We start from the raw sequence: 19,887 nt of genomic DNA, 5'->3' as shown, positions 1-19,887 counted from the left end.
TCCCCAGGTTACGAATGTGTTCCAAGAACTGTTTGTAATCTGTTTCCGTTAAATCAGCAGCGTTGGTTGTCTGCTGAGATTCCAAAAGGTATACTGGTAAGAGTTACTTAGCTACAGATTAGGTTTAAAACGTGATAGGCCATGTGATTTACTGACCACGAGAAGCTGAGCCAGAAAATTTCAACCTGCATTATTGTAAAGGCAAATGGACAAAAGCCGGGAGTGGGATTCTGAAGTGCAGGTGTATGGGTATCATGAACTGAGATTGTTATGATATTGTCCCACTATGCTTATTTCACGATTAGGATTTTTGGGTTTCATATAGACTCTTATGGCAGACATTGAGTTGTCTCTTGGCAGTCACATTTTAATTTGAATTACCTTTGCTGCAACCTGCAATTTGCTGTGAAGATCTTGTACGCTGCTGTCCCAATGTCTCCTTGTGTAATCTTCAGGTGGGGCTCTGTTCAAAACATGGGAATCCATGGTGCTGAATGTGACTAAAATGAAGGCAGTGTGTCTGGCACTGATGTAGTGATGGTACTGTTAGTGCAACAGTGCAGGCTTGCTGCAGAATTGTCCAAGGCAGAGAATTTCACAGATTCACAACTCTGGGTGAAAAAGTTTTCCCTCTTCTCAGTCCTAAATGGTCTACCTCTTATTCTTAAACTGTGACCCCTGGTTCTGGACTCTCCCAACATCGGGAAGATTTTCCTGCATATAAATTATAATAAGTATCATTCATAACCGACAGATTTTAGCTGAATTTTACATTTATTTTCTCACTAAACACACCCCCTTGTCTTGCACTGTCTCCCCGCCTACCTTTGGAAACAGAATCCCTCCCTCTATTCCCTCCAGACAGACTTCTTTACTCTCCCATACTTAAAAATATTATAGGAAAAAAAACTGCAGATGCTGGTTTAAATCGAAGGTAGACACAAAACGCTGGAGTAACTCAGCAGGTCAGGCAGCATCTTGGGAGAGAAGGAATGGGTGACGTTTCGGGGTCGAGACCCTTCTTCAGACTGATGTCAGGGGAGGGGGCAGGACCAAGATAGGATGTAGTAGGAGACAGGAAGACAGTGGGAGAACTGGGAAAGGGGAGGGGATAGAGAAGGACAGAGGAACTAACTGAAGTTAGAGGTCAATGTTCATACCGCCGGGGTGTAAACTGCCCAAGCGAAATATGAGATGCTGTTCCTCCAATTTGTGCTGGGCTTCACTATGACAATGGAGGAGGCCCATGACAGAAAGGTCAGACTGGGAGTGGGAGGGGGAGTTGAAGTGCTCAGCCACCGGGAGATCAGGTTGGATAAGGCGGACTGAGCGAAGGTGTTGAGTGAAACGATGGCCGAGCCTGTGTTTGGTCTCGCCGATGTAGAGAAGTTGACATCTGGAACAGCGGATACAATAGATGAGGTTGGAGGAGGTGCAGGTGAACCTCTGCCTCACCTGGAAAGACTGTTTGGGTACTTGGATGGAGTCGAGGGGGAGGGGGTGGTTTGGGTGGGAAGGGGGCGAGTGGACCAGGGAGTTATGGCGGGAATGGTCTCTGCGGAAAGCAGAAAGGGGAGGAGATGGGAAGATGTGGCCAGTAGTAGAATCCTGTTGGAGGTGCCGGAAATGTTGGAGGATAATCTGTTGTATACGATGGCTGATGGGGTGGAAGGTGAGGACAAGGGGGACTCTGTCCTTGTTACGAATGGGGGGAACAAGAGCGGAGCTGTGGGATATAGAGGAGACCCTGGTGAGAGCCTCATCTATAATGGAAGAGGGGAAGCCCGGTTTCCTAAAGAATTAGGACATCTCTGATGCCCTAGTGTGAAACACCTCATCCTGGGCGCAGATGCGGCGTAGACGGAGGGATTGGGAGTAGGGGATAGAGTTTTTACAGGAAACAGGGTGGGAAGAAGTGTAGTCAAGAGAGGTATGGGAGTCAGTAGGTTTTTTGTAGTTGTCGGTCACTAGTCTGTCTCCTGTGATGGAAATGGTGAGATTCAGAAACGGTAGGGAGATGTCCCAAGTATATTTAAGAGCAGGATGGAAATTAGTGGTGAAATGTATGAAGTCAGTGAGTTCTGCATGGGTACAAGAGGTAGCACCAATGCAGTCATCAATGTAGCGGAGGTAGAGTTCGGGGATGGGACCGGTGTACGTCCGGAACAGGGATTGTTCGACGTACCCTACAATGAGGCAGGCATAGCTAGGCCCATGCGAGTGCCCATAGCTACGCCTCGGCTTTGGTGGAAGTGGGAGGAGTCAAAGGAGAAGTTGTTGAGGGTAAGAACCGGCTCTGCTAGGTGGAGGAGAGTATTGGTAGATGGAGATTGACTGGTTCTGCGTGACTGAAACGTTACCCATTCCTTCTCTCCCGAGATGCTGCCTGACCCGCTGAGTTACTCCAGCATTTTGTGTCTACCTTAAAAATATCATCCTTAATAATACCATCCTTAACTTTAAACTCACTCTAATCCTGTCAATTCACCTATCATTCATTGATGACTTGTTTTTTCGCTTGTTTTAACGCCTTACATTTTTCGAGAGGCTTATTTAAAATTGTGACCTGTACATCACAATTGAGAAAAGCGACTGTAATCGCACATCCCGGCTCTGAGTTTAAAGCCTTGCAGATCACTGGTCTTTAAATATCCCAGTGCTGTTCAATGTGAGCACGGTTACTGCCTGTCGCACTTTTGCATGCAGGAAGATCCAGACATGTTCTGGTTGGGATGGGGCGGAAAAATTCTTGCCACAGTTTTTATTTGCCAATCGGTCATTAACAAGTCCTCAATAAAATGTGGTGTCCTGGACAAAGTGACTAATATTGTGTAGTGAAACTACGAGCTGCCAAACAAGCAGTCTGGTGTAAGCTGAACTGTGGGATGTGGGGGACACACTGTCTGCTTCTATGATACTTGAAGTTTACTAAAGGACCTGTCCCACTTAGGCGATTTTAAGGTGACTGCCGGCGACTAGACTTGCCAACAGTTCGCCGGGTGTCGCGGGCATGATCATGAGGAGTCTTCTAAAAATCGTAGTGGATCTCAGCGCATCGCTGAGAAATCACCCGGTTTGAAATTTCTCGGCGACAGCTGGCTTGTCGCCAGGTATCGTTGTTTATTGCGGGCGCTGTCGCATGCTGTCCCCAGGTTTGCTAGGTTCTCTTAGATGCAGTTAGAAGCACATAATATTAAAATTAGTAAAGTTATTTCCAAATACCATAAAATGCTTGTGTTTAACCAATTTATTTACCGTCAAGACATTTGACAGGTAGATTGAAGGCGACAGTTTGACGGTCAGGTAAGTGTGGGAATTTCCGCGATGTTTATGGCCATCAGCCATTACATTTATAGTGGGCTACCAACCCAGATATGCAACCCAGAAACCAGATATACATCTCCCTTACATTTTCAAAGAATGCCCACACACTTTTCACAAAAATCCACTTAACCACTTTTTAATTTTTTTTTTTTAATACTGCTATTAGTAAACTGGAAGCAAATCCAGTTTATGCCTTGTTACAGTGAAGCTTGGTTTTTAAGTAACCCATACAAGATGTTATAGTTCAAAACTCTCAAGTACTTACCGACTTGTCAGTGATTTCAGCGAAAATTAGGACGCCAGAGAAGCATTGACAGCGTGGGAATTTCGCGATGTTTCCGAAGACGGTGTAATCTCGACCTGACTCGGCATTGTCCTGGTCATTGTCGTCGGGAAAAGAAAATTTTGTCGATCTGCTACAGTCGCCGGCAGTCGCCAAAAAAATCGCCTAAGTGGGACAGGCCCTTTAAGCTTCTCTTTGAATGTTGATTGCTTGTATTTTGGTCATTTGCTCCTTTTGCACATTGATCGTGACTCTGTTTTTATAGATATATATATGTATGTATGTGTAAAACAATATGTTATCCTCTTTGTGGCTTGAAGCTTAGCAGAAGAGTTAATTTGTCCACCTGGAGATCTTGTCTCAGATAATGGCCCTGACAATGCAGCACTCCTTCAGTACTGCAACGGGTAGTTTCTGCTGCAAGAATTACTTGTTTAGAGTGTGGCTTGAAACCTAGACTTTCTCACATGAGATTAATTGTTGAACCATGTGACACTTTAACATTTTTAAGGTATGCTTTGTATGGGATCATTTTTAAGGGGAAAAAAGTGCATTTTTGGTGACATTTGGTTTTGGCGAGAGCCAGGTCAATTTATTGCACAGCTGTAAAGGATTTGTGCTGCACATCTTGTGGTTCAATGTGGAAAATAAACCTGAGGATGGAAATAGGATCTTTCTTCCCAGTAGATTGTTAGAGTGAAGCTGCTTAACCACCTTTATTGTAGCATGACTTATTGTGGATTATGACTTGGGTTTTGAGATATAGCAGTATTTCTTTTCTCTATCAGGGTGTTTGCTATGACGATCATATTCATTGCTGCCCTAATGGTTATACATGTGATGTTCAAGCACAGCTCTGTCACAAAGGCAGTATTTCTATTCCTCTGTTAACAAAGATGTCAAGTATTGTGAAAAGTGAAGCCTTAGATGTCCAGTGTGATGAGACAGTAAAGTGTCAATCAGGCTCGACCTGCTGCAAGCTGGTGTCAGGATCCTGGGCCTGCTGCCCTCTTCTCCAGGTCAGTTGTCACTGCTTGGTTATATGTCTTTGAGCCATCTTAGTGAATGCTTGTGTTCATTCCTGTCATGCTGCCATGGTGCTTCACATGTGACTGGTGCATTAATTTCTGTATGCATGCACATCGTCTTTTCTGTATTAGTTTCTATTTGTATAGTTTAGACAGCGCGGAAACGGGCTCTTCGGACCACCGCGTCCGCGCCGACCTGCGATCCCCGCACACCAGCACCATCCAAAACACTAGCGACAATTTACAATCTTTGCCAAAGCCAATTAACCTACAAACCTGTACATCTTTGGAGTGTGGGAGGAAACCGGAGCACCCGGGGAAAACCCACGCGGTCACGGGGAGAACGTACAAAGTCTGTACAGACAGCACCTCTAGAACCCGGGTCTCTGGCGCTGTAAGGTAGCAACTCTACTGCTGCGTAGCAACTCTCTCTGCCTTGCTGTTTTTTAGAACACGCTTTCCCTTACCCGTCCCTGTTTCGTGCTGCATGGGTTATAGATTCGTGTTTCATGCACCTCAATTCTTATACGTGGGAAAGAAAGATATGAATATGGTCATTTTGCAACAAGCAATTATCTTGAATTGAGGGATAATTATAGGTGAGTTTACATACCATTCATAGAATGTGGAAAATGTGCAACACAGGCTGCATTGTTCTGATCAGAGCCCAACTCCATCTTCAATTTAGTCTGTAGTTCTGCAGGTCATGAGCCTTAAAGTACATCTAAGTACTGAAGGATTCCGACCCAAAGCGTTACCTGCACATGTTCTCCAGAGATGCTTTCAACCTGCTGAGTTACTCTTGTTTTGTAAATCACCATCTGCATTTCCTTGTATTCTACTTTATTCCATTTTCACTAAATCTTTCAGGGATCTGTCAGACACGGTGAAAATATTTTATTGCTAGTCTTCCTGTAAAGTATGTTACTTGGAAGGAAAACTACCATGTCAAGCTTTGAACTTAATCTCTTGCTTGTTTCCTTTATACTTTTTATGAAATGAATAAAATTAAGTGAAAAAAATTAGATGTTAGAGGAAATAGCCATTTTGTCTTGGCAAAGTAGTGGATTGAGCTTTGTTTTCAGTTTGCACCTGGAGGCAATACAATGGAATTGGTGTCAATTTATCATTGTCATGTGGACCAAGGTCTCGTCAAAAAAAGGTTTTGCGTTATATCCACACAATCATACTATGCTTGAGCACATTAGGTAGTGCAAAAGAATAAATGTAGTGCTACAGTTAAAGAGAAAGTGCCGACATAAAGTGCAAGAGCCTCAGGGCCCTTTAAGAGTCTGATAACAGTGGAGAAGGAGGTGTTCTTGAATCTGATGATAAGTGCTTTCAAGCTTTTGTAGCTTCTGCCTGATGGGAGAAAAATGATTATATTCATAATCATAATCTATTAGCCAAGTATGTTTTGCAACATACGAGAAATTTGGTTTGCCATACAGTCAAACCAAAAAAGCAACAAGACACATAACCACATAAAAATTTAACATAAACATCCACCACAGCGGCTCCTCCACATTCCCCACTGTGATGGAAGTCTTATCTTCTTTCCTCCTTTCCTCCCGCGGTCGGGGGAATCGAACCATCCGCAGCCGGCGATCGAGCTCCCACATCAGGGATTGGATTGGAATTCCCCAAATCAGTTGCTACCCAGGGACCGCGAGGTTCACCATGTTAAAATCCGCAGCTCCCGCAGCTTTGGAGCACCAAAGGCCGACCCCTGCCAAAGGGATCGCCCGCTCCGAGATGTTGAAGTCCGCGGGAGCCGCCAACTCCACGATGGAGCTCTAGAAGTCCCAAACAAGAGGCCGCCAACTCCACGATGTTAGTCCGCAGTGCAGACAGAGATACGACACGGAAAAAGTCACATCTCCGTCGAGGAAAAAGAAAAAAAAGTTTCCCCCACCCCCCCACCAAATAAAAAACTAAAGAAGCTAAAAACATCAATTTTACAACTAATTAAAAACACAAAGAATGAAAAAGACGAAGTCAGCCGTTGGCGAGGCAGCCATCGTGCGGCGCCCCCTGGCTGCTTTCCTGAGCTTGTGTGAAGTATACACTGAGTCGATTTTGGAGCAGGGAGGGGAGGAGAGAGGCTGGTTTGTTTGATGGACTGGGTCATGTTCACAACTCTATTTGCTCCAAACCTCTCGATTCAGTTTTAGCTTTATTTTCATGCACCAGAATCCCAAATCGCTGGTGCTGCAGTTTTACCCTAGTTAATTATTTTTCCAAAATGAACAGCTTCACATCTTCACACATATTACACTTGCCAGCTTTTTGTCCAATCATTTGCTTGTTATTTTAAATAGGGATTAATCCTGTAGTTATAATGTTATTTATGTCTACATTTGTTTGAAGCTGATCAAAAATTTATAACATCATTGTAAACATTTTAAGTACGAATAGACCAAGTGGACCCGTTGGGCCCAAACCTCTCCTGCATTGATGCAGCACCCTCTCCTCCCCCATCCCCCTCTCCCCCTCCCACTCCCTCCCCCCCTCTCGCCCCCTCTCCCTCCCTTCCCCTCCTCTCTCCCACCTCTCCCTCCCTCCCATCTACCTTCTTCCCTCCCTCCCCCTCCCTTCCTCCTCCACCCCCTCCTCCCCTTCCCCGCCCTTCCCCTTCTGGGGAGAAGGCAGGCACAGGTTATTGATTGTGGATACTTAGCCATGATCACAATGAATGGCGGTGCTGGCTTGAAGGGCCAAATGGCCTCCTTCTGCACCCATTTTCTATGTTTCTAATCCCTGTATCCTTTGCCCTTTTGTAAGAATCCTGTAGCAGTGTCACTGAAACAGCACAGAGGGAGGCCAACAATCTATTTACACTAATCCTACACTAGTTCCATTTCTATTCACATTCCTCTTGACTCTGTCCCTCGATTCTGCCACTCACTGACTGTAGATCAACCATATTTATCTCTGTCTACATAACCTTCACCACATATCCTATGCATGGTACACATTCCACTTTGTAATCCAGTCCAGGATTTAGGTAGGACTGGAGTCACTGACGTGGTTGGTCTGTTGCTTGTTCGGTTAGTTGTTAGTCTGTGAGCTGAAGTGAGGAACGCACAGATGTGCTGCTCACTCGGAATGGGTCTAATAAATGTTTTATGGTTCACCGAATACTTTGTAATGGATTGATTACAAAACACTGACCAGCTTTATAATGAAGTATAATTGACAGTGAACAATTTGCCTAACGACCTATTCTTGGAATGTGAAACTCGAGTATCTAGAGGAAACCCAAGGGGAATGGGAAGGAACATAACATGGAGGTCAGGGTCAATGCCAAGACGCTGGAGCTCGCTAGGCAGAGCCTGCCACTGTTGGGCATTGATAGCAACACTGCAAATGCCAGAATGGTAAGGACATTGTTGAATTTTGAAAAGTACAGAATGGATGGCATTAAGTAGAATTTCACATTCGTTCCTAATTATGGATAATTTATCTGATAGAATTGTGGAAAAGGAACTGAATTGTTATATTCAGTATATGACTTCACTCTGAATAGTCCCTTGTACTGAGTGGTTTTAAGTAGAAGCACAGCTTGCTGGATCAGTTGAATTTGATTTGCTTGAGGTTGAACACGAAGAACAGATTTTGTCAGATCCCAACCATGTCCTGTCAGTATGTGGCCCTGAGCTCCCGATCTGAGCCGGGCTTGCTATGTCCTGTCAGTATGTGGCCCTGAGCTCCCGATCTGAGCCGGGCTTGCTATGTCCTGTCAGTATGTGGCCCTGACCAGACCTCACAACCCTTCTGAATTTGGCGGAAAGTTTCCACTTTTTTATTTAACTTCCGCCATTCTGATTTAGCCTCACATTTTTCCGCAAAACACCTGCCTCGCAGCTCTCCCAGCTCCTCCGCTCGCCGCTGGCCTGGCCCCTCACCTCACCGCTGGCCTGGCCCCTCACCTCACCGCTGGCCTGGCCCCTCACCTCACCGCTGGCCTGGCCCCTCACTGCTGGCCTGGCCCCTCACCTCACCGCTGGCCTGGCCCCTCACCTCACCGCTGGCCTGGCCCCTCACCTCACCGCTGGCCTGGCCCCTCGCCTCACCGCTGGCCTGGCCTGGCCCCTCACCTCACCGCTGGCCTGGCCCCTCACCTCACCGCTGGCCTGGCCCCTCCCCTCGCCGCTGGCCTGGCCCCTCACCGCTGGCCTGGCCCCTCACCGCTGGCCTGGCCCCTCACCTCACCGCTGGCCTGGCCCCTCACCGCTGGCCTGGCCCCTCACCGCTGGCCTGGCCCCTCACCTCACCGCTGGCCTGGCCCCTCACCGCTGGCCTGGCCCCTCACCTCACCGCTGGCCTGGCCCCTCACCGCAGGCCTGGCCCCTCACCTCACCGCTGGCCTGGCCCCTCACCTCACCGCTGGCCTGGCCCCTCACCTCACCGCTGGCCTGGCCCCTCACCTCACCGCTGGCCTGGCCCCTCACCTCACCGCTGGCCTGGCCCCTCACCTCACCGCTGGCCTGGCCCCTCACCTCACCGCTGGCCTGGCCCCTCACTGCTGGCCTGGCCCCTCACCTCACCGCTGGCCTGGCCCCTCACTGCTGGCCTGGCCCCTCGCCGCTGGCCTGGCCCCTCACCTCACCGCTGGCCTGGCCCCTCACCTCACCGCTGGCCTGGCCCCTCACCTCACCGCTGGCCTGGCCCCTCACCTCACCGCTGGCCTGGCCCCTCGCCGCTGGCCTGGCCCCTCGCCGCTGGCCTGGCCCCTCGCCGCTGGCCTGGCCCCTCGCCGCTGGCCTGGCCCCTCGCCGCTGGCCTGGCCCCTCACCTCACCGCTGGCCTGGCCCCTCGCCGCTGGCCTGGCCCCTCACCTCACCGCTGGCCTGGCCCCTCCCCTCGCCGCTGGCCTGGCCCCTCACCGCTGGCCTGGCCCCTCACCTCACCGCTGGCCTGGCCCCTCACCGCTGGCCTGGCCTGGCCCCTCACCGCTGGCCTGGCCTGGCCCCTCACCGCTGGCCTGGCCTGGCCCCTCGCCGCTGGCCTGGCCCCTCACCTCACCGCTGGCCTGGCCCCTCCCCTCGCCGCTGGCCTGGCCCCTCACCGCTGGCCTGGCCCCTCACCTCACCGCTGGCCTGGCCCCTCCCCTCGCCGCTGGCCTGGCCCCTCACCGCTGGCCTGGCCCCTCACCGCTGGCCTGGCCCCTCACCTCACCGCTGGCCTGGCCCCTCACCGCTGCCCTGGCCCCTCACCTCACCGCTGGCCTGGCCCCTCCCCTCACCGCTGGCCTGGCCCCTCGCCGCTGCCCTGGCCCCTCACCGCTGGCCTGGCCCCTCACTGCTGCCCTGGCCCCTCACTGCTGGCCTGGCCCCTCACTGCTGCCCTGGCCCCTCACTGCTGCCCTGGCCCCTCACCTCACCGCTGGCCTGGCCCCTCACTGCTGCCCTGGCCCCTCACTGCTGCCCTGGCCCCTCACTGCTGCCCTGGCCCCTCACCGCTGGCCTGGCCCCTCACCTCGCCGCTGGCCTGGCCTCGCTGTGTAGTGTGAGTCCCGTTGATGTTGAGAGGGGATGGGATTGGTGGGGGTTGGGGGGTAGAGGAGGGGGATGTGGGGGTCAGGGTCGGGGAGCAGAGGAAGGGAGGGGTGTGGGGTGGGGAGGGGAGTGGGGAAGAAGGGGAAGGGGGAGTGGAGGTGGGAGGGGGGAGGGGAGGGAGGGGGTAGGGGTAGGGGAGGGAGGGGAGGGGGGAGGGGAGGGAGGGGAGAGGGGTAGGGGAGGGGGGAGGGGTTGGGGTGGAGTGGGGGTGGGTAGTGTAGGGGTGTGGGGGGGGGGAGGGGCATGGGCCATTGTGATTTGCTGTTGAAGACCACTGGAGCAAGTATGTCTTCAATGAAATTAAGTATGTGCAGTTTTAAATGAAACTTTCTTCATAATTTAGTCATACATTTTATGACCATTGTTCTTTTATTCAATAGAATTGGGATGTGTAAGGAAAAAGCAAAATAGAAAAAAACAAAACAAACTTTTTTCTTTGTGTTGTAAAATGTATTTCTGTTCAATACCATTTCTATAAATAGAATATACTCATGATAGGCGTGACATTCTACATGTAGTCCAAGAACACATGAATGTAGCGCAACGCGTACACGCATTTGGCGTGCATACATGTTTTTGCTGAAAAGTTGCATTATGCGCCATATTATGAATTTTGATGTAAAATTCAGAATTTTGGACATCAAAATTATGAATTTGAAAAATCAAGTTTTGGGAGGTCTGCCCCGAGCTCCCTATCTGAGCCTGGCTAGCCATGTCCTGCCAGTGTGTAGCCCCGAGCTCCCTATCTCAGCCTGGCTAGCCATGTCCTGCCAGTGTGTAGCCCCGAGCTCCCTATCTCAGCCAGGCTCGCCATGTGCTGCCAGTATGTGGCCCGAGCTGCCAATCTGAGCCAGGCTCACCATGTCCTGCCAGTATGTGGCCCTGAGCTCCCTATCTCAGCCAGGCTCGCCATGTCCTGCCCGAGCTGCCAATCTGAGCCAGGCTCGCCATGTCCTGCCAGTGTGTGGCCCTGAGCTCCCTCTCTCAGCCCGGCTCACCATCTCTGCCAGTATGTAGCCCCGAGCTCCCTATCTCAGCCCGGCTCACCATATCCTGCCAGTGTGTAGCCCTGAGCTCCCTCTCTCAGCCGGACTTGCTCATTAGTGAGCCATACATGCAGCTTTTCCACACTGAGTACTGGGGTGATTCATTGTGTGGATTTAAATGGAGGGCAGGAATTCACGCCACATTCCTGGCATGGTTGCATGCGGCAGAGGGGTGGGCAGGGGTCTGTCGAGTCCTGATACAGCAGTGGGGATGGCAGGGTTTAATGTCTGCCTCGTGGCATAGCAGCTTGAGCAAGTACAAGGACACATACCTCTGAGTGTTTTGACTGGAGGACCTAGTGCACTATAATATATTGCTGTTCTGGGGAAAGGGGTATGTTGGGTACCAGTGTGCAAGAGATGTATTTTCATATTTACTCTGCATTTAAAAAAATTTCCATTGAAAAATTCCCGTGAATGGTATCTATGGGTTATGGACTGGCTGTCACTTTCAAAAAAGGACGCCGTGCTGAAAATCAGCAGGTCAGGCAGCATCTCAATGCCCATTTCACCCATTTCTCCCCCTTCCACCTATATTCCTTCCTCTGCTGCCACAATTTGCAATTTTTCTATCATTTTGCACCTTTTTATCTTTTCATCTTTGGCCTTCGTCCAACAATCTGCCTATCGAAAACCCTCTCCTGTATCTGCCTATTACTTGCCAGGCAAGTTTCTACCTATTCCTTCCCTTTTCCAGCTTTCTTTCACCCCCACTCCCCGCAATAACTCTGAGGAAGCATTCTGATCTAAAAGGTCACCTCTCCATGTTCTCCAAAGATGCACCTGACCTGCTGAGTTACTTCAGCACTTTGTCTTTTTATTGTAAACCAGCATCTGCAGTTCCTTGTTTCTTTGTAAATTTCAAGATCTGGGAGAATTGGGTTGTTTTGCTTAAAAGCCCCATGGAATGATTGCTCAGACTTCATCCTGCTAGATCTCGTTCAACCTCTGATATTAGTGTACCTGGTAATGTCTTCATCTGTTGATCCGAGCCATTGGGGCATTGGAGTTTTCACTCCTCCTGAGCCCATGATATTCCAACAGGGACAAAGCACTAAATTACAGAATACAAATGATTGGTGGTGTTAGTGCTCTGAGAATCCGATTAGCCTTAAACTCTGTTTAGTTGAGAGATACAACATGGAAAAGGACCGTTTGTCCACCAGTGATCAACCATACACTAGTTCTATCCTACATACTTGGCAATTTACAGAAGCCAATTAAGGTTTCAAAGGTTTAGGTCTTTTATTGTCACATGTATCAATTAAGTTACAGTTAAATGCGAATTATCATACAGCCATACGGAAAAAAAAGCAACAAGACACACAACTACATCAAAGTTAACCGTTAACCTACAAACCTGTCTGTCTTCGGAGTGTGGGTGGAAACCGGAAAAAGTCCATGCTGTCATGAGGAGATGTACAAACTCCATAAAGACAGCACCCATAGTCAGTGGCTCTCTGGCCCTGTAAGGCAACAACTCTACCTCTGTGCCACTGTGCCATCCCAAAACATAAATTGAAAACATCAATGAACCAAGATTGACTCGTATTAATTACATAAGTTAAAACATTTAATAAAAGATCCACATTGTGTTGCATGTATCCTGTTCGTGCTAGAAGATGGTAATGCCATAAACTTTCAAGCAGTTTTGTTTTAATATCTTCCCCATAGCACCTGCTTTTCCTGTTTTTTTAAAAATCATAAATTACTTTGTGTTTGAGAAGTGTTTTTGGAAATAAAAGCTTCAGTTTCTTTGCTTGGAGTGCGAGGGCCTTCAGTGAGATGTTGTTGTTGATTGTTCTCGTCTCTTCCAGGCGGTCTGCTGTAAGGATGATGAGCACTGCTGTCCAAACGGCTACACCTGTGACTTGGCAGCCAAGAGCTGTGAAAAACAAAGTAGCTTGGTACCTGCGATTATCAAGCTGTCTCCTGTCTTTAATGTGAAATGTGATGACGAGGTCCAGTGCCCAGCTTCAGCCACTTGCTGCAGGGTTGCCTCGGGCAGCTGGGCTTGCTGTCCCTATGATCAAGTAGGTGCTTCAATAATCGCAGTTTCTGCCAGTCGCCGTTTGTCTCATTAGGGCTGCTCAGTGTTGACTTTAGAGATACAGCGTGGAAACAGGCTCTTCAGTGCACTGAGACCGTGCTGAACAGCAATCACTCTGTACACTAGCACTATCCTACACACACTAGGGACAATTTACAATTTTACAGAAGCCAATTAACCTACAAACCCGCATGTCTTTAGAGTGTGAGAGGAAACCAGAGCTCCCAGAGAAAACCCACGCGGTCATAGGGAGAAATCCAACATCCACACACAGCACCTGAGGTTAGGATTGAACCCGGGTCTCCGGAGCTGTGAGGCAGCAACTCTTCCACAGTGCCACCCAATGCCGTGTGGTCTTTAGTGATGGTGCTAAACTGAGCTGTATTGTTGTTGAAGGTACTTATTAATCTGTGGTTTGAGAAGATTGCACCAACCAGATTATTTTAACTGTCCACACCAGTAAATAATGTGAATAAATTAAGGCATAATGCATCTCTAGATAACTTCCCATGACCATGTCCAATAGTGCACTAAATTGGTTAATTTGCAGTTGAAGAATGCTGGTTTGAACTACAAAACATATCCTTTCATTACTGCTGCAAGGATAAAGTGCTGAAGCTGATTCTTCAGCACATTACAGCCAGGTCTTTATCTCTTGAACCAAAACTCAAGATAAAATAAATAATAAAGGTACATTACCTTTTATTAAAAAAAATTCCATGAGTGAGAGAGAATCTAGGACCAGAGGTCATAGGCTCGGAATAAAAGAGAGGAGATGAGGAGGAATGTCTTTAGTCAGAGGACGGTGAATCTGTGGAACTCATTGCCACAGATGGCTGTGGAGGCCGTCAGTGGATATTTTGAAGGTAGAGATTGATAGATTCTTGATTAGTACAGTGTCAGGGGTTTTGGGGGGAAGGCAGGAGAATGGGGCTGAGAGGGTAAGATGGATCCGCTATGATAGAATGGCAGTAGACTTGATGGGCCGAATGGCCAAATTCTGCTCCTATCACTTATGAACTCCACAATAAGCATTTAGAAACATAGAAAAAAAGTTGCAGGAGTAGACCATTCGGCCCTTTGAGCCAGCACCGCCATTCAATATGATCATGGCTGATCATCTAAAATCAGTACCCCGTTCCTGCTTTTTCCCCATATCCGTTGATTCCGTTAGCCCTAAAAACATCCAATGAATTGGCATGCACTGCACTGCCTTCTGTATTTTTGCAATGTCACAGCATTTTCCCATGGCTTACCTTGACAACCAACTCAATAAATGGTGGCACTGAGCTTTGCAATTATCCCTAACACTAGTTTGGTTTTATTTCTGTTTATATTACATTGCAGTCCCACAATTCATAATACTGAATAAGTAAACTGGATACTCTGTTAAGCATTAGTGCAGTCCTAGCCAGATTGTCTCGTAAAGTAATAGTTTATTTGGATTTTATAATCTGTGATGTGAAAGGTTAGTTTCACTAATTAGAAGGATATTGCATCTTGTAATCGGGATTGCATCAAGGTACTGATTTCTGCTGCTGCTGATCTTCTGGGGGAAGAATTGTTAAATCAGATTTCTTTCATTGAAAGTGTTCATGTATTTGAGGTAGTAATGGTTTAGATGCTTTTCCTCTCAGTTGTTAGATGCATTTCGGGACTTGGGAATCTTTAACCGTGAGGATTTCTTTAAATGAACTTAACTGGACTCCGGCAACACGGAGTAAGAGATTGCTTTGCATTCTTTATATCTTTCAACCTCAAATGGACCAGAGGTAGCAGGAGATCCAGTTGCTCTGGTTGGCAGACTTCAATTTAAATTTGAGAAGTGGTTAATCGCTTTCCTTGAAGCCCAGTGTCCCTCGTGTGCCTGATATCATTTGGCAGATTCATCTTCCAGTGTGAGACATTCGACGACTTCTTCTTATCGTGTCCACACATGTTACCAATTGTGTTTCAGCCAAAACTGAACACAACTCTTAGCAATATCATTGTTCTCTGTGAGGTGCTCCGCTTTGCATTCGTGCTCCAATAGAGGACATCTCAATAGGTGCTCCATAGTTTGTGGTTCAGTGCCACATATGCAGATAAAGTCTTCAGTATCTATAGAACCCCACTTCTTGAGAGTGGCTTTACAACGACCAGTACCAGCTCTGTCTGTTGAGGCATTTCCATTCAGCCCAGCTTGATTTGGCCCCAGGAGGTTCTTCTTTGGCACTTATGGACGGATGTCGTTGATGGGAGATTGGCTAGTCTCTCTTCCCATAATGCAACTCTAGTACTTAGACTTTAACCAGGCTAAAGATGGGTAATAACCGTGGCCATGCCAGCATCACTCATGCTAGGAACAAATTGATTGTAAGAGATCATTTCAATATTTAAATTTGGATCACAATATGGAAAGACAATTCAATTAAAATTAGAAGATATTCCATTGCACTGACCTCACTGTATAAAAATACAATTTTGTATACGTGTAAAATTAAGTGAACAGTTCAAAATGTAAAAAGTATCTACATCAGTTCAAGGACTTACTTTTCCACTAAATGTGGTGTGTGGTTGACTGCAGGTATTTTATACATTTAGGATCCAATAATTAGAGCTTGGCATAACGCCGTTCTTTCTCTAAGACAAAATAAACATTCAGAAGAAAATATTCATTTTGTTCTTTGCATTAATCTTAACTCTGCACACCATTGGTTTTCTGTTGCTCTGCTTCAGCATAGCTTTTCCAGGAATGAATGTCAGAAGGATTTAAAGATAAGGGAAAGTGAGTTCAGTGTGTGTTGTCAAGATGTTATACTGGTGTGCACCTACCCAGTTATGACCCTCTAAGATGTTATACTGGTGTGCACCTACCCAGTTATGAGCCAGCATTATGGGGTTATTAACTGATGTTGTGATTCTTTTGCAGGCGACGTGCTGTGAAGATCAGAAGCATTGCTGCCCGCATGGCTACACATGTGGTCCGGGAGCTGAAGCATGCACTCTGCAACCTTTTCATCGCTGGGACCTAACTTCCTCAAAGCGCAGAACGGTCTTCAACACCCTGTAGCATGTTTTGCGCCCTAAACCACTAGTTGTGTAATGCTCTCAAACAAAACTCTTCAATTTGAAAAATTGGGCTGTTCAAATAGGAAGATTTGGCTAACTTTTTACAATGAATAAATCTTCTGATGAAGTATACCCACAGGGAATATCTCTGGTGGTGAGTCCATATTGCAAACTGTTTTGGATGCTGATTTATTTTAGGAAGCAATATCTTTTTTTTGTAAAACCTTGGGGCCTTAAATTGAATTTTGTTTTTGTGCATTACATGGATGTTGAATGTAAAATTACATCACGTTGAAATCTATCTGCTTATTTTGCTTAAAAAATTGAAAATTCTCAGCTTGTTCACCTAAAAAAACCCAAATGAGCAGGCAACGTACCTGATTTAAATTTGTAACCCAATTGATGCTTGGCTTTACTTCAGCAATGCAGCATATTTACCTCGATCTTTAAGTTCAGTAGAAAATTTATTTGTGGTGGGCACTCTTGGTATAGTTCCCTTAACCAGCTCATCTGACGGAAACACATGGTTAAATTGTGGTTGATGCAATGCAGGCACATTACCATTGGCGTAGGGTAGATGTGGAACAGGAGTATTGTTCTTTAATGTTTGGTCTAGGTGGTTATACACTTCTAGCTCATGAGCCTAGAACGGACTACCGCTCAACGTCCCTGTCCCCACTCTTTCAATTCGTTCTCTGTGCCTTATACATTTAAGCGTGGCAGAGCCGAGAATGTCATCCTGGAGCCAGAGATGTGATATCTTGCCCAGCATCTACATTTCACCAGATATCCCAACTGATCTCATGCTGGAATGCCACCTGTACACAAAAATGACAAAGCACAGGAAGTCTATTCTAAAGCTCTTAATATGAAGCTTTGTGTTTCAGCAGACCAAAGGTTGAAGTGATTAGTGTAGAATTTAGCTTACTTTGCTAGAACTCCAATCTAGAGTACACTCGAATCCCAATCCCACACTCTTTAAAATTGTCGTAGTATCTACTTTAATGGTGTTTCGAAGAGCAGGTGAAACAGTGTGCTGGTTCAGAGGTATTGATAGCTTGCAGAATTTGAAATAGGAATAATTGCAAAAATTCCAGCTTATACATACCCAAGTGTTTAGGTTTTTGTGCTCACCATGGATTACTGGTCTAATTTTATAATGCAATTAATACTTGTTTAAATTTCATTAAGTTGATTATAAAAATACAGCATTCAGCAATACAATCAGAATCATAAACATGGAAATGGGCCATTTGCCCCTTCTGGTCCATGCTATCCAGTGTGAACCTTCTGTATTGAACCATCATCCAGCCTACTATACCCAAGTGATTTCAAGTGTTTGTTGACTAACTTAAGTGTTGTCAGCAATCCAGCTTTAACCCCACTCAGTACATTCCAGCTACTTACCAGTCTCTTGGTGAAGGTCCCCCATGTATCCTATCGGAATTCTTTCACCCACCACACCCTCGCCCCCTAACCTTAAACCCCTGTCATCTACTTCTATCTACCTCTATTGTGGGGGATGGGGAAGAGGTTTTCTGCAGGCTACCTTAACTATACTTGTACACCCCAATCATGTTCCCTCTTAACTTCCCCAATACCAGTGGGGAAAAATAAATGGCTTCTCCAAACCCTCCTCACAACTGAAATGCTCCATCTTGGGCAACATCCCTGTGAATCTATTCTCCAATGCAAACACATCCCTCCTGTGGCTTAGTGGTGAGTCCTGTACCCAGTACTCTAGCCAAGTTCTGACAAAAGGGTTTATCAAGTTGGAGCATAACCTCCCTACTTCTGTATTCATTGGCCTGACTAATTAAGGCCAATATTCCACATGCCTTCCTAACAACACTACTTGCACTGCCCCATCAAGGATCTATGGATTTGTACTTGGACATTTCGGGTCGAGACCCTTCTTCAGACTGAGTCGTGGGCGAGGGGAACGAGTTTGTTTGAAGAAGGGTCTTGACCCGAAACGTCACCCATTTCTTTTCTCCAGTCCCACCGAGTTACTCCAGTTGTTTGTGTTTTGTGTAAACCATCATCTGCGGCTCCTTCCTACAGGGATAGGCTCCTGTCTGGTGTTCCCAAGCTCCTATACTAGTAGCTTTTGTTTAATTATTTGTTCTGAATTGTTATTAAATACTCCAAATGAGGTGTATTGTTTCATAAATTCAATTAATGGCAATAATTTTCTATTTTAGCTCATTTATAATAAACAATGTTTGAAATGAGTGTTTCAGATTTAGCGGTTTGGAATGCTTGCAGCTGCAAAACAATGCAATTCAATTCATTAATCAGACCCTTCCACTCATTTAAAGCACTCCATTGTTACCTTTTCACTGAAAATTGGTCAACTGGTGGATTCTGAGCATCCGCTCACTTGATGGAAAAGATGGCGCTCTATGGCTTTGGTTTACAGCAAAGGGAAATTTCATGATGGAAATCGTTATTGCTTGTACGGTGTGGCTTTCTTTCTTAGAAATAAAATTGAACTGATTTGAAAACCTCTGTAGTCAGACTGCTCCATCAGGACCTCATTACCAAAATAGCTGCTCTGGTGAAAGGCATCTGTTCCGAGACCAGAGGGTATATAGATCTGAATGTGTTCTACAATTGCAAAGGCCATATTTTGTGTTATTTATAAATGGGTGTTCTCTTCTCATATGGCATTGAGGATTCTGATGAGGCAATCAAATTAACTCAATTATAACGTGAGTTGAGCTTGCCAAAAAAATATAGCGCAGGAGAAACTTCGTGGGTCAGGTAGCATTTCTGGAGAACATGGTGACGTTTAATTTAGTTTTGAAGTTGTAAATTCTTAGATGCTACTTGATACAAATGACTGGGTAATTAGGTTTCATAGAGCAGCAAATGTCTATAAATCAGCAGAGCTATTAAATTAGCAATGCAAATGTGACAGAGGGAGGGAGGGTATTATGTGAGGGTGCCACTTGTACAAAGTGAAAAAGGAAAATTAATGGGAAACAAATCCGCTACTTTGCATCAGTCAGTGAACACTCAAAATAGCCTAAAGATATTTCAAATAGTATGGAAAAAGTTTTCCTTCCTGATGGATATTATTAAAAAATAAATCCCTTTTGGATAAACTAAAAATCAAAGTGAGGATTAAAGGCAGAAAGTTAAATACTAAACAGGATAGATACATGAATCGCAGGGACCTCCAGGAATGGTGATGGGTACAGGGACGTTGGGGTGCAATGTCCTAGCTCCCTGAAATGGTGACCCAGGTTGATAGGGTAGTGAAGAAGGCATTTGGCATGTAGGCATTTAATATAGGAGTTGGGATGTAGTATTGTAGTTATTTACCCAAGGTGGTAGTGGTAATCATGTTATTGACAAAATGCTGGAGTAACTCAGCAGGTCAGGCAGCATCTCGGGAGAGAAGGAATGGATGACGTTTCGGGTCAAGACCTTTCTTCAGACTGATGTCAGGGGGGCGGGACAAAGGAAGGATATAGGTGGAGACAGGAAGATAGAGGGAGATCTGGGAAGGAGGGGGGAAAGGGAGGGACAGAGGAAC

The 19,887-nt window shown here is 46.4% G+C and overlaps 1 protein-coding gene across 2 annotated transcripts in view; it reads left to right on the top strand.

Moving 5' to 3' along the window:
• LOC144590331 (progranulin-like) overlaps positions 1-18,850 on the top strand; it is a 55,122-nt gene extending 36,272 nt beyond the window's left edge. For both annotated transcript variants that reach the window (XM_078395018.1, XM_078395019.1), the window contains 2 exons: positions 13,060-13,275; positions 16,204-18,850. In XM_078395018.1, coding sequence (XP_078251144.1) covers positions 13,060-13,275; positions 16,204-16,344 — 357 coding nt within the window. In that variant the 3' untranslated portion in view covers positions 16,345-18,850. The remainder of the gene's footprint in view (positions 1-13,059; positions 13,276-16,203) is intronic.
• The last annotated feature ends 1,037 nt before the right edge of the window (positions 18,851-19,887 follow it).

The sequence above is a fragment of the Rhinoraja longicauda genome, unplaced genomic scaffold, assembly GCF_053455715.1.
Source record: "Rhinoraja longicauda isolate Sanriku21f unplaced genomic scaffold, sRhiLon1.1 Scf000167, whole genome shotgun sequence".
Classification (NCBI taxonomy): Eukaryota; Metazoa; Chordata; class Chondrichthyes; order Rajiformes; family Arhynchobatidae; genus Rhinoraja; species Rhinoraja longicauda.
This window is presented reverse-complemented; position numbering and strand designations above follow the sequence as displayed.